General features: G+C 41.9%; 2 protein-coding genes across 9 annotated transcripts in view; one reads left to right on the top strand and one right to left on the bottom strand.

Moving 5' to 3' along the window:
- Positions 1-237, bottom strand: part of Rhbdd3 (rhomboid domain containing 3) — a 7498-nt gene extending 7261 nt beyond the window's left edge. The window contains exon 1 of one of the 3 annotated variants that reach the window (XM_026788764.1): positions 174-237. The gene's annotated coding sequence lies outside the window, so the exon portion shown is untranslated. The other 2 variants (XM_026788762.1, XM_026788763.1) reach the window with 2 other exon arrangements.
- Positions 238-321: 84 nt separating this feature from the next.
- Ewsr1 (EWS RNA binding protein 1) overlaps positions 322-14263 on the top strand; it is a 30629-nt gene continuing 16687 nt past the window's right edge. For 2 of the 6 annotated variants that reach the window (XM_005366160.3, XM_013353371.2), the window contains exons 1-6: positions 326-402; positions 5497-5533; positions 5668-5719; positions 7708-7831; positions 8366-8383; positions 13236-13422. In XM_005366160.3, coding sequence (XP_005366217.1) covers positions 390-402; positions 5497-5533; positions 5668-5719; positions 7708-7831; positions 8366-8383; positions 13236-13422 — 431 coding nt within the window. In that variant the 5' untranslated portion in view covers positions 326-389. Of the gene's footprint in view, positions 403-5496; positions 5534-5667; positions 5720-7707; positions 7832-8365; positions 8384-13235; positions 13423-14263 lie in introns of all 6 variants that reach the window. The other 4 variants (XM_005366162.3, XM_005366161.3, XM_005366164.3 and 1 more) reach the window with 3 other exon arrangements.

Genomic DNA, 14263 nt, shown 5'->3' with positions numbered 1-14263 from the left:
GCCAGCCCTCCTGCCAGCCTCCGTCTCCCTCCAGGACAGACTCTTCGGAGACGGTCCCTAGAGCCAGCGGGCGTAACCATTCCAACCCCCGAGCCTCTTGCAAAAGCTCCCCGGGGTTTGTTGGGGACACTCGCTCACGAGCGCGCTGGCCGCTGAGGTGTTTTTTTCTTAACCCGCGCGTCACGTCCGGCTCTTTGGAAAGGATTGGGTCGCCGGTTTCAGGCGCCAAGGACCGGCTTATCTCCTTGGCTCAAACCTCCTTGCCCACCCCCGCGGCCTGGCCCTATGGTAGCGTCCGAGGTTGTGGATTTCGCGCCTGCGCAGTGCGGCGCCTAGGGGGACCGCGAGAGGGAGACGGACGTTGAGAGAACGAGGAGGAAGGCGAGAAAATGGCGTCCACGGGTAAGTGGAGTGGGATTGCGGTCGCACTGGCGACGGCTGGGACACCCAAACTCGGGGGCGCTCGTCTCTGGGGGTGGCAGGGATGACTGAGTGGAGCTGCCGAGAGGGGTTGGAGTTCCCGCCGCCACCCGACGAGCTCGGGGGTCCCGCGTTCCCTTCCCCCCGCCCCTCCCCCACCAGGCGGGCTGGTTCTGGAACCTTCCGGCGCCCGCGTTGCGCGCGAGGGCCTCGCAGTAGCTGGGGCGTGCGGGGCCCGCCTTGGCCTCCTTTGTGTGGCTGTTGTCGGTGCGGGTGCCCCGGGCCTCCCGCCACGTGGGCGGAGCCTGCGGCCTCCGAGGCCCAGGGGGGACCACGGCTGGGCCTCGGGCCCATCACCCCAAGGCGCGTGAGGTGGGGTGTCGGGTAGCGGCTCGAGAAGCCGCGGCCGGTGGCCCCGGTAACCTCTCCTCCCGCTGCCAGCCTGAGGGTGTTTCTTGAATAGAAACTCACATTCAAAACAAACAAAAAGGCGTCGCAAATGTCTGAGCTGAGGGGCGCCGGCTTCTGAGTGGGAGCCCCATTATCCTCCTGGCCTGGCTCGGCGCACCCAGGAGGGCTCGCAGCCTCGACCTCAGAGGTCTAAACCCGCTCGGCCTTTAGACCTAGTGGGTCCCACAGATCCTTTCGGAGGCATCGATTTGATCATGTGTTACCCCACTACCTTCCCTAACCCAAAAAGCAGTGGCTTCCCGGGGTCCCTTGCTCAGCAAGCGTTTGGCGCGGGCATCGGTTGTATAACCAGGCCCGTCTGGATCCGGGAAGCAGATACTCAACCAAAAGGGTTTAGCGGTTTTGATCCAGGAGAAACAGAAAGCCTCGCCCAGCACGTTTCTGTAGACCTAGTTAAACCAGCAGGCTTCTTTCTTGGTCCTGTCGAGGCCAGGGAAAGAAGACGGACTTTGAAAGTGGGCGGCTAGGAGCTCGGGGACACGATGAGTGTTGTGGTCCTTAATGAGTGAGTGAGTGTAGCCTAGGCTTCACCAGCAGTTTGGTGCACAGTTAACTGGCACAGTGGCGATCTTTTTTTCGTCTGGAGGAATTAGGGGTCTGATGTGGCCTTGGAGACAGGAGAAATCGAAGGGGAAGACAGGAGAAGCTCTGGGTCCTTTGTGCTTGGGAAAAGTTCCAGCATCACAGTTTGGCGATGCCAACGATGAAAGTCGGTAAACAGGTAAATGCTGGCTTTTGATGCCAGGCTACCGAGAGTGTCCCTAAGAGAAAGACTGAGAAGCTACAACCCAGTACATTCTGGTGGGAAATGATTTCGGCAGTGAGCCTTCCTTCTACGCTTCTCTTACCCGCTAAAGCCCAAGAAGGCAATTGCAGATTTTTGCTCGGTAGATCATTGACACTTTTTAGTTATCTGTGTTTAAATCCTTTTTGCTGAAGACTGCCACGAACCATATTCGAGTTAGAAACCATGCTTTGGGGCACAATGAGATGGCTCAGTGCTTAAGAGCACTGACTGCTCCTCCAGAGGACCCAGGTTCAGTTCCCAGCACCCACATGGCAACTCGCAGCTGTCTGTAACTCCAGTTCCAGAGACTCTGACATCGTTATTATACCAGTGTGCATAAAATAAAGTTAAATAAAGTTTTAAAAAAAGCCATGCTCTGCTATATCCATAGTCCTGCCCTTGCTGAGGGAACTTATTTAGGACTTAGTGTCCTTTCCTGAAAAATAGTTTAGCTAAAGTTTTCTTGATGCCTGGTGATGGTGGCGGCACACACCTTTAGTTCCAGTAGAGGTAGCAGATCAAGGCCAACCTGGTCTTACAGAGTGAGTTCCAGGATAGCCAGGGCTACACAGAGGAACCTTGTCTTGGGGGGGGAAAGTTTTCTTGAGCTCTTCAGTCCTTAAATCTTTTGGGTACCAGGAAATCTCCCTTGCTGACTTTAATACATTATGTAGCCTAAACCTCCAAATCTCTACAGCTTGGGTAATGACTACCCTGAGTTGTAAGCCGCTGCCTTAGGGAATAATGGTTTCCCCCCTCATCTACGTCTTGTGAAATAGTGCCTACAGAGTATGTTCAATAAAGCAGAATTACAGTACCCAAATAACTACTGTCAGAACAAGAAGTAATAACGTTGCCAGCATTCTTGAGCCCTTCCCACCCATCATACCCTTTATCTGCTTCTTTCACTGTGTAGTTGGGCATGGTTTTTTGATTGTTAACTTATCTGGCCATTGTTTCAGTGTCATGTTCGAGACAGTAGGAGGCTTGTGTGCTGTTAAGTAGATAAACATGAGTTGGGGGTTGCTTCTCTTAGCCCACCAAATCCTCTGGTTTCATGCTGATCTGAGGTGGTTAGCTGTTCTGTATCAGCTTTGCCAATTTTACATAACTGCTCTTGTGTAAGTCTTTTGTAAACATTGAGCTTAATGCCAGTAACTCAAAATCATTTTTTACATAGAAACCTCAACAAAATGAAGGTTGCAATATTTGGGTTTACATGCTTTGTTGGTGTATTTTACAAACACTACATGGAAGGTGCTTTACAATTTTTTATTTCATATAAAGAATGTGACAAATAGCCATAGTTTAATCCTACAATTTGGGGAGCACAGACAGGCAGAGTTCAAGATCAGGCTGGTCTATGTAGTGAGTTCCAGGACAGCCGGAGCTACATATTGAGACCCTGTCTCGAAAAAAAAATCAAACGGCCGGGTGATGGTGGCGCATGCCTTTAATCCCAGCACTTGGGAGGCAGAGGCAGGCGGATCTCTGTGAGTTCGAGACCAGCCTGGTCTACAGAGCTAGTTCCAGGACAGGCTCCAAAGCCACAGAGAAACCCTGTCTCAAAAAACCAAAAAAAAAAGAAAAAAATCAAACAAAAAAAGGTAACTAGTAGGCACGGTGGCACACACCTGTAATTCTCAGCATTTAAATTGTAGAGAGAGCGGTATAGGGTCTGTAGCAAATTTGAAGCTAGCTTGGTCTGCCAGCTAAGTAGTCAGATCCTGTCTCAAAAAAGCAATAGGATTTTGTTGAACATTTCTTTTTTGTTGTAGGTATCTTTTGGACAGCTTACTGATAGCATTGATGAGCAGGCTCTGAAATTAAGGGTCTAAAGGAGAGAAATAGTCACATGAGGTGCAAAAAGGTAGAAAGAAAGTCAGCTTATAAGAGATGAGTTCAGGAAAGTACTCTTGGCCAGGATATTGTGAAGCATGCTTTGGATTGCACAGAGTGGGGAAGATCCCCTCTATAAAGATGTCAACTGTTGCTTTTGGATTAGGGACTGACTGCTTTCTGATTGGAAAAGAAAGGACTCTTTTGTTCTCTCTTAATGACAGTGCTGTCTTTGAACACCAAAGAAGATATGTATTCTTATAAAGGGGAAATAATTAGGTAGAATTATTTGAAAATATTTGCTCACTGGGTAATAGTGGCACAGGCCTTTAATCCTAACAGTTGGGAGGCAGAGGCAGGTGGATCTGAGTTTGAGGCCAACCTCAAACTGCAGAGGCAGGCAGAGTTCGGGATCAGCCTGGTCTGCAAAGCAAGTTCCAAGACAGCCAGAGAACAGTTACGCCCTCTCTATGAGTTCAAGGCCTGCTTGGTCTAAGAGAGCTAGTTCCAGGACAGGCTCCAAAGCTACAGAGAAACCCTGTCTCAAAAATGGAAAGAAAAACAAAACAAAAAAAAATTGCTCTGCCTTTTAAAAAAAATGCCCCCAAACTTGCAGAACTTTAATTCAGTGGTGCTTTGAAAATTTAAGCATTTATTTTCATCACTTGATACCTGTATAGACTAAATTTAGTCCCTTTTTGATGTTTTTGAGACAGGGTCTTTCATAGTTCTGGCTGTGCTAGAACACATTCACTATGTAGACCATGCTGGCCTAAAACTCAAACCCACATGCCTCTGCTTCCTGAGTGCTGACATTAAAAACATATGCCACCTCACCAAGCTAATTCCTTTTGATATAGTATAAATTACATATGAGAAAGAAAATGATAGCTGCACTTATTTAGAGAGAAGAAAATTTGTGGCTTTTTTAGGTTGAAATAACTTAAAGTTTTTGGAAATGACAATAGTGAGCCTAGAATATTTTTTTCCCCTAGGCCTATTAAGTGCTTTCTCATCCTTGCCAATTTCTAGGATTCTGTTAACCTTGCTTCAGTTGTGTATGCATGCTGTTGAAGTTGGAACCCAGGGCATCCACAGGTGCCACCTTATAGTCGTGAGAATATGCATGTGTTCCAACCACGGATGTACTCCATCCTTTACCTTGGCCTCCCTGGGGTTTCTAGTTTTTTCATTACTAAGAAGATAAATCTCTGATAACAGGCCCCTTTTAGATTTAATAGCTGTTGGATTTTTTGTCATTGTTTCCCTGTAATGTTAGAGGGAATTGTGGTGGTTTTACCAAAGTGATAGACTGATTGATAGAAGCTGGACATAGTAGCTCATTTCTGTAATCCCAGCCCTGGGGAGGCAGGCAGAGGCAGGTGGATCGGAGTTTGAGCTTATTTAGAGAGACCCTGTTTCAAAAACAAAAATGCTGGGACTGGTGCTGCATGCCTTTAGTGGGAGGGGGCAGCTGAATCCCTGAGCCTGAGGCCACCATGGTCTACAAAGTGAGTTCCAGGACTACCAGGGCTACACAGAGAAACCCTGTCTAGAAAAGCAGAAAGGCACGGGAGTGGGGTGGATTCTAATACTTTTGTGAGGGTCCTTTTTTATGACTGTAAAGTTGATCGTGTTTTGTGGTCTTAGTTTTTATTAGCCTTGAGATAATGATCATGTGTTTGAATTGATAGCTGGTGGTTGAGATGGGTTATGGTCATGGGAGTATGCAGGATATGTAAGGTATCTCTGCCAACTCAAGTGATCTTGACCTCATTAGTTAGCACCATATTCAGACTTTGTGCATTTAACTGACCTAAGTTAATTGGTTTGGTGTTGAGAAATTATATATGCTGTGACCTGTGTCTGCATATAGTTTCACTCTAAACAGTTTAAAGAATTAACTTTTGCTGCCTGAATAATCCTCTTGTCTACTGTTCCTTGTCTATACTAATTATTTTTTTTCTTGTTTCTTCTAGATTACAGTACCTACAGCCAAGCTGCAGCCCAGCAGGGGTAAGTCAGCCTTCTGCAACAGTACTTTGTCCACATTTAATGTTTTAGAGTATGAGGCCTTTTGTAACTATAAAGGATATAGTCGCACAGTCAGATGTTCTGTATTCAATTCTCGTGTTTAATTCTTTTTGCAGCTACAGTGCTTACACCGCCCAGCCAACTCAAGGATATGCACAGACCACCCAGGTAATCCAAAGACAAGGATGTGTAGTTATATTTTCAATAAAGATGTTTCAGTTTAGCTAGGCTATAGTGGCACATGCCTTTAATCTCAGCACTCTGGAAGCCAATCTCTAAGTTCGAGGCCAGCCTGATCTACAGAGTGAGTTCCAGGACAGCCAGGGCTACACAGAGAAACCCTATCTCAAAAAAGACAACAACAAAAAGATGTTTTCGTTGACCACTAAAACAGTAGCTAGCAAATATTTTTTAAAAATTATATGCAAGTAACTAGTAGTGGTATTATCTAATCTTTAAAAACTCGGTAACTTTAATCTTTTACAATGAGGGTTTGTTGTAAATGAAACCATTTTAACTCCTAGGCTCAAAATAAGCATTTCACTGTAGTCTTGGTCTCGTCTATATATTTTATTATGCTTAATTTAGTCATTATTGCAGTTCTTCAGAGGAAGATCATCTTGACCTTTTGTAGATGAAAAAAAATATATATATATATATAGTTATTATATAACTTGCGAGTAGTTGCACATTGACTACTGGAGTCAGCTTTTAAAATTACTATTCCTCGGCTTTTGCCAATGTGTAAAAACATAGGCCAGGGGCAAGAGAAATAGCTCCTTGAGAGAAAAGAGCTTGCCACCCAGCCTGAGTTTGATTCCTCCAACTTCCACATACGAGGGAGAGAACCAAATTCTAAATTGTTCTCTGACCTTCGCATATACACCATGCATGATATGTACATATGCAGCCTTCCACCAGTCAAATTAAGTAAATACTTCTCAGCTGGAGTTCAGTGGTAGATTGTGTACCAGCACTGCAGAAATATTTGGCGGAGTGGCATAGGATTGACCAGGAGGTAGGAGACTATTTCATTGGTAGAATGTATGATATGCTGACTTCAGTCACCAACTCTTCAAAATGCCAAAGGTAACCGATTCTAGAAAGTATATATTGTTTATATTTTCAAGAATTAATTATCTCAGCTGGGCATGTAGCCTTTAATCCCAACATGGGGAGGCAAAGGCAGGTGGATCAGCCTGGTTTACATAGCAAGTTCCAGGACAAAAACAGTAAAACTGTCTCAAAAAAAAAAAAGCCTCTAAGTCTGGAATGATCTTCTAAGAAGTTGATATTAACTGCCATGGAAACATTTGGAAGTCATGTTTCACATTTAATTGATCTTTCAAATAAGTTTATAAAATAGCATTAGTATCTGGAAAAAAAAACAAGTTATTCCTTATCTGGTTTTAGGTATTGATGTCTAAGTTTAAAATCAGTAATTTTGATAAACTAACATTCATAAAAACTGTTCTGGTTCAATTTCTTGAAATAGGGTTAAGAGCTTTTATTTTCATATTATGTTGAAAATCTGGCTCTCAAATATGGCAGGATGCTTTCTGATCCTTCATTATCTTTCTTGATGTTCATTTTGTGCTGTCAGTTACATGCCTGTGCCTGTATTGCTCTTGAGAGCATTTTGCTAAGCTTAGTTAACTGAGACTTTTTGTTTGTTTGTTTGTTTGTTTGTTTGTTTTGGGTTTTTCAAGACAGGGTTTCTCTGTAACAGCCCTGGCTGTCCTGGAACTAGCTCTTGTAGACCAGGCTGGCCTCAAACTCACAGAGATTATCTACCTGTGCCTCTTGAGTGCTGGGATTAAAGGCGTACTCCACCATCACTCAGTACCTAATTATTTATTTCTAGATTTACTAAAACATGAATGTATACCATTTACTTATTTTTGTATTTCAAGACAAGGTCTATCTGTTTAACAGTCCTGGCTATCCTGGAACTTTGTAGACCAAGCTGATTTCAAACTTGAGATCTGCCTGCCTCTGAACACTCAGAATTTTTAAGATTTGTCTTATTTTTATAATTTTTTTTCAGAAAGCAGTATTTTCTACTTGTTTCTCCAGTTTATGAACTAATAAATCAGTTTGTATTTTGCTAAAATACAAGATTCTCTTACAAAACTACATGCTTTTCTTTGGAGCAGGCGTATGGGCAACAAAGCTATGGAACTTATGGACAGCCTACTGATGTCAGCTATACCCAGGCTCAGAGCACTGCCACCTACAGGCAGACTGCATATGTGACTTCTTATGGACAGCCTCCCACTGGTAAGGCCAGCCTTAAAGAGACTTGGTGATAATGTCGAGGGTATTTGCTGAAAGGCCTATTCTTTTAGGTATATATTCTGGTTCATGTGTTGACATCTGGGGATCTTTTATTTTAGGAAGTGTTCTTTTTTTTTTTTTTTCCTTGCCCTTAAATTCTCCTTGAGGGCTGTATTTCAATTTGAGTGTGGGTGGAATAAGTTTCAAAAGAAATTAAAACTTTATATCCTGTATAATATACAACAAAATGGGACTACTATGAAAGATTGTGCTAATCCTGAGGATTTAGCCTTCTTAAACTGAGCTTAAAAATGGTTGTTGGGCATGGTGGTACACGCCTTTAATCCCAGCACTTGGGAGGCAGAGGCAGATGGATCTCTGTGAGTTCGAAGCCAGCCTGGTCTACAGAGTGAGTTCCAGGACAGCTAGGGCTATTACACAGAGAAACCCTGTCTCAAGGAAAAACAAAATGGTTTTCACATCTGTTTGCTTCATCTGATAGTGTACCCTCTACTTTTTGTTTTGTGCTTTCCACAGTAGAAGGGACCAGTACAGGTTTGACTATCCTGCTCATTCTTGCATGGGAAATGCTTTCCATCTTGTCTAACCCTGTAATGTTAACCCTTAGGTGTTTCATTTGTTTAAACCCAGACTTTCTAACATCACACAAAAGGTGCTAATGAAAAAGGCTGCTTCAGGTGCCATTTGCAGATCCATGCCTTCTATTATTGGGGGAAGGTTTTATACTATTGAACTTAACTTTGGTCAAGCCTTTGTTAAAGTCATTTGCCTTCCCAAAGATATTACTCCAACTGATTTTCCCTGCTCCCTGAAAGCTAGATTGCATGATTAGATTTATTTAAGGAACAGACTACCACCCTGCATGTACATGTTTGTCCGTTGTATAGCACAGGCACATTTTATTTTCTGTTTTAAGTGTTAAAAATTATTTTAATCCGTTTTCTGTTAAAAGTGTTATACATTTTTTTTAAGACATAGTGTGTTTTAAACATAAGATTCCAGGACACTAAAAAACAAAAGCTGGTCTAAGAGTCATATGAGATATATGAAAAGTGACCATATTTTTGCTTTGGCATATTTTGCTTTGTGATACAATGTTGGAGATATAAAGACTTTATCTTCCAACTATTTAAACTCTGAATTAAAGGGGAAATATGTGGCATTTAGTTCACTGTCGTGAATTTCATGGGAAGAATTTGCTAACTATCTTAACTACTGTCTTTGGATGGAAGTGTGTATCTAACCTAGTGCAGGTGTGATGAGAACTGAAACTAAAGCTGTAGATTTGAGAACATGATTTAGGCTTAGCTTTTTCTATCCCTAAGCCATTTAACAAGGTTGTAACAGTGATTTTAAGCATAATAGAAAGTCTAGTCCTGATTGTGAGCCCAGAAACTATAGAGCACTGTAAGCAGAAAGTGGTAGCTTTAGTGAGCCAGGCAGGCTATTGCAAAGTAAGTGATTCTAAGTTACCTCTCATACTTCACTTACTCCTGCCAACTGCTTTTAGGCTATAAGAACCAGTGGGTAGGAAGCTGAATCCAGGCATATTTTTCTGAACCCCATGTTGCCTTTACACATAAAAGTCAGTGAATAACTATCTATAAGGGAATGCATAGAAATACACTGTTCTCTTCTAGGATTCTAAATGAAGCTCCAGAAGAAAGGTACTATATATTTGCATCTCACTTACATGATTCAAACAATTCTTAAGCTATGTTTTTTTTTTCTACTGTTCAGTGTAAACAAAATTTTGTACAATGTTTCTTACCTTTTCCACTGACAAAATCACACAGATGTGCTGTTAGTGTCTTGTCATTTTATGGATTTTTGTTTATTTTGCTTGGGTGTTTAGGTACTACAGATTAATTAAAAGATTACTTATTAACCTGGTATCTAGTACTAATATAATATTGCTAGTTTATTGCCTTTTTTTTTTGTTTTGTTTTTTGAGACAGGGTTTCTCTGTGGCTTTGGAGCCTGTCCTGGAACTAGCTCTGTAGACCAGGCTGGCCTCGTTATTGCCATTTCTTAATAGCAATATTATACAGGCTCTTACTCTGCAGATCTGAGACATAAGTTACTGTCTTGATCAGTCTGGTTTTTGTTGAACTTTTGTGGCTTTTATTATCATGTAAGGAGAAATTGTATAAAGAGTAATTGGATAGGTGGACTTCTGTTGTAGTTTAAATGAGAACTTTGCTAAGAATTTTAAAATACATAGGACTGTAGTTAGATTTTCTTTGGACCACCAGCTCCCAGATAATGACATGAAAACTTATTAATTATAAAAGCTTAGTCTTGCCTTAGGTTTGTTCCCAAGTAGTTCTTAAAACTTAACCCGTTTGTTAATCTACATTCTACCACATAGCTTGTTAACCTCTGCTTAGTGGTGTTCATTCCACTTCTTCTGTGTGGCTGCCAAATCCTCCTTCTCCCCAGAGTTCCTATCTCTTCCTGTATATCCCGCCTATCCTTCCCTGCCTAACAGTTGGCCGTTTGGCTCTTTATTAAACCAATCAGAATGTGCCTAGGCAGGCAAGATAAAACAGCGGCAACATCTTCACAGTGTACAAAAGGATTATCCCCATGACACAGGGCTCAGTGGTACTGTTCTTCCCTAGCATGTGTGTGAAGCTCTGGGTTCTTTCTATTCCTCTTACTACAAAAGAAAACAGTGACATTTCAGGTGATCTCAAAAGTGTTTGGGGCTCTTTTATAAAACATATTTTAAGCCGGGCTGTGGTGGCGCACCTTTAATCCCAGCACTTAGGAGGCAGAGGCAGGCGAATCTCTGTGAGTTCGAGACCAGTCTGGTCTACAAGAGCTAGTTCCAGGACAGGCTCCAAAACCACAGAGAAACCCTGTCTCCGAAAAAAGTTTAAAAAAAATTGATATTTTAGTGGTTTTCACCAGTTTAGACAGGAAACTACTCTCTTTGTTTATAATTTTAGAGGTCTTTTTTTTTAATATGTTTAGGAAGAAAGGATTTCATGCTACAAAAAAAAATGATACCGTTAGATTAAGAGAGTTGAATCAGATGGTGGTGCCACCTTTAATTAATTTAATCCCAGTACTTGGAAAACAAGAAACAGGCTCCTGTCTGAGTTCAAGGACAGCCTGGGCTACATAGTGAGACCCTGCTTCAAAGAAATAAAAGTAAGTTGAAGCTGGTCATGGTTGTTTATGTCTGTAATCCCAGAAGTCTGTCAGTTGAGGTAGAAAAGAAAGGATTACAGTAAGCAAGCGTGGACAGTTTAATGATACTACCTCAGTTTTTGGTGTTGTCTTTGTTTTTGTAGGTTGGTTTGGTTTTTGGATACTCTCTTGGCTAGTCCTAAATATAAAATAAATTAAGTAGTCTTAATTCAAGATTTTTTTTTTAAGTGTTAAAACTCTTATTTTTGTTTTCTTGGGAGGGTTGTTTGTTTGGGGTTTTTTGAGGGTTTGTTTGGTTTTTTCCTATGTTCTCCTTTGTAGGCCAGGCTGGCTTGGTATTTGTGATCCCGCAATGTTGGTCACAGAAATAATTTTTTTTTTAAATTTTTATTTATTTATTATGTATACAATATTCTGTCTGTGTGTATATCTGCAGGCCAGAAGAGGGCACCAGACCTCATTATAGATGGTTGTGAGCCACCATGTGGTTGCCAGGAATTGAACTCAGGACCTTTGGAAGAGCAGGCAATGCTCTAAACCTCTGAGCCATCTCTCCAGCTCCCACACAGAAATCATTTTTAACATTAGTAAAAATGGGGTTTCTTTTTTCTTTTTTTTTTTTTTTTGTTTTGTTTTGTTTTTTGAGGCAGGGTTTCCCTGTAGCTTTGGTGCCTGTCCCAGAACTAGCTCTTGTAGACCAGGCTGGCCTCAAACTCCCGAGTGCTGGGATTAAAGGCGTGCACCACCACCGCCCGGCTGGGGTTTATTTTTGAGTTTTGTTTTGGGTTTGTTTTTTTTGTGTGTGTGTGGTTGTTGTTATTGTTGGGGTTTTTGTTGTTTTTGTTTTGTTTTGGGTTTTCAAGACAGGGTTTCTTTATAGCTTTGGGACCTGTCCTGCAACTAGCTCTTGTAGACCAGGCTGGCCTTGAACTCATAGAGATCTGCCTGCCTCTGCCTACAAAGTGCTGGGATTAAAGGCATGCGCCACCACCGCCTGGCAGAATAGGGTTCTTTAGATGAGAATCCTGGCATCTGGACTGAGCTTTTAAAGTGCATCATTTACTGGAGCCTGTTGATTATGAAGAAAACAAAGATCCAGTACCAGGAAAGGTTGTGATACTTTAAGCTTATGTAATATACTGCCATTAAAACGGTAGATTTTAGTGCGTAATCTAGTACCTGATGACTGTTACGTATCTATTTTTAAGTGTTATATCATTTGCTTTTTACCTCCTATTCTGGAGCATTTTATTTCTTGTTTTGAGAGGGTTTGTCTGTTTCTTTTTTAATTAGTTGAGACACTTGTTCAGAAAATCTGCTAGTAAGATGGGTCTATAATCAGAGAAATAAAAACAGCACTGTCTTCTGTCAAGTTCATTTTCATGGGGATAGAAAGAAGCCTGTTCTCCATGGCAACAGGTTTTTATAGAGTATTCTGTCTTGAGGTAGGAAATGTAGCATAGTTGGTAGAGTGCTTGCCTAACATTCATGGATCCCTGTGTTCCCCAGCACCAATAAACTAGGTATGGTGTGTCTGTAGTCCCGAGGCCGGAGACTTGGGGTTGGGGGGTTTAGAAGTATATCTTCTGCTCAAAGAACAGCCTAGGCTGCGTGAGACCCCATATTAAAACGCCACCAACAAAAAAAGCACACTTTACCTCTCTTGTAGATAACAGTTTGAAAAGAGATGAAGTAATACATTACTAAAACAACAACCAAAAAAAAACAGCTAAAGAGATTGTTCAGCATTTATGAGCACTGGCTGCTCTTCAAGAGAACCAGGCAGGGTTCAATTTTCCGACACACTTGCACAGACAGGCATGTAGGCAAAACACATACATGCATGAATAAATGAGCTTCTAAAAAACAGTACCTAAGACTTTAAAATTTTTGGGTCAGTGAGATAGCTCAGTGGATAAGGGCACTTGCCACCAAACCTGATGACCAGAATCCATGTAGTAGAAGGAGAGAACCAACTCCCAAGATTTGTCTTTTGCTTCCACACGTGTCATGGTGAGCTCCCATATGCACACACTTAATTTAAAAAAAATGGATGTAATAAAACAAGTAATTTAAACACTCCTTTCTTGCTACTCTTCCCGCAAGAATATAGGGATTCAATTTTTGATGCTTTAAAGTAGGCAGTACATGAGTTGTTTGGGTAGCACTCGTGACTAAAAGGACCTGGAGTCTGATTCTTGAGTCTGATCCGATTCTGTTGTTGTAGGTTATACCACTCCAACTGCCCCCCAGGCCTACAGCCAGCCTGTCCAAGGATATGGCACTGGTGCTTATGATACCACCACTGCTACAGTCACCACAACCCAGGCCTCTTATGCAGCTCAGTCTGCATATGGCACCCAGCCTGCCTACCCAGCCTATGGCCAGCAGCCAGCAGCCACTGCACCTACAAGGTAAGGCAATAGTTGCGTATTCCTCTGATATGTCAGCTTTGGATATGAAGGAAAGAGTAACTCTATATACTTAGACTGTCCATGACTTAGTTCCCTCTGATGGCTCTTCACATACCTTGGGTATTGACTGTTCTCACAGTCTTTACAGCAGTCAGGGTGCTGGAGCACAGCAGACAAGTGTTCTGGTAAAGAAATGGTACTGTTAGGGGACCAAAAATGAGGACTGTCAGTTGCCTGGTTTCAGAACTTACTTTAGGGGAAGGAGGAGACTGTTTTACTTTTCTAAACACAAGAAAAGTGAGTATGTTTTCCCACATTGTTTAACTACCAATAGAATTATACTTTTGATACTTATCTTTGGTTTATTTACCCTGCAAATTGTTAACTCCTTTTCCTTCAGGAAATAATGCAGTAGTTGATAGGATGGGTGGGTTACACACAAGTCAGAAGTAGTATATGATCCAGTTATCAGTAAAGGATAGTTCCATGTCTAGAAAGAATTATTGCCTCCGTTGAAGCATAATTTCTTCCATATGGTGTAGTGATTTTGACCGAAAGTCATAGACAAATAAATTCATGGTTACCCAGCTATGTGGTAAATATTAAGAGTCCAATAAAGTTCATACTCCATAGCTGGTTGGTAGATAAGTAGTGTATATTATTACTTAACAGAAGATTTCAGGTCTTTGCTTTAGACAATGCACTTAGGTGGCTTCTGCATACAGTCTTGAAGGAACACTGAATTCTGATTTGAATGAAGACTTTTTAGGGAATAAACAAGAGATCAACTTGTAACCTAGACTTTTTATCTGCTGTAGAGGTAAGACATTAGCTCTGGCAA

This window comes from Microtus ochrogaster, unplaced genomic scaffold (genome assembly GCF_000317375.1).
Source record: "Microtus ochrogaster isolate Prairie Vole_2 unplaced genomic scaffold, MicOch1.0 UNK6, whole genome shotgun sequence".
In the NCBI taxonomy this organism is placed as follows: Eukaryota; Metazoa; Chordata; class Mammalia; order Rodentia; family Cricetidae; genus Microtus; species Microtus ochrogaster.
The sequence above is the reverse complement of the archived record's forward strand: the minus strand, read 5'-3'. Positions and strand labels throughout refer to the sequence as shown.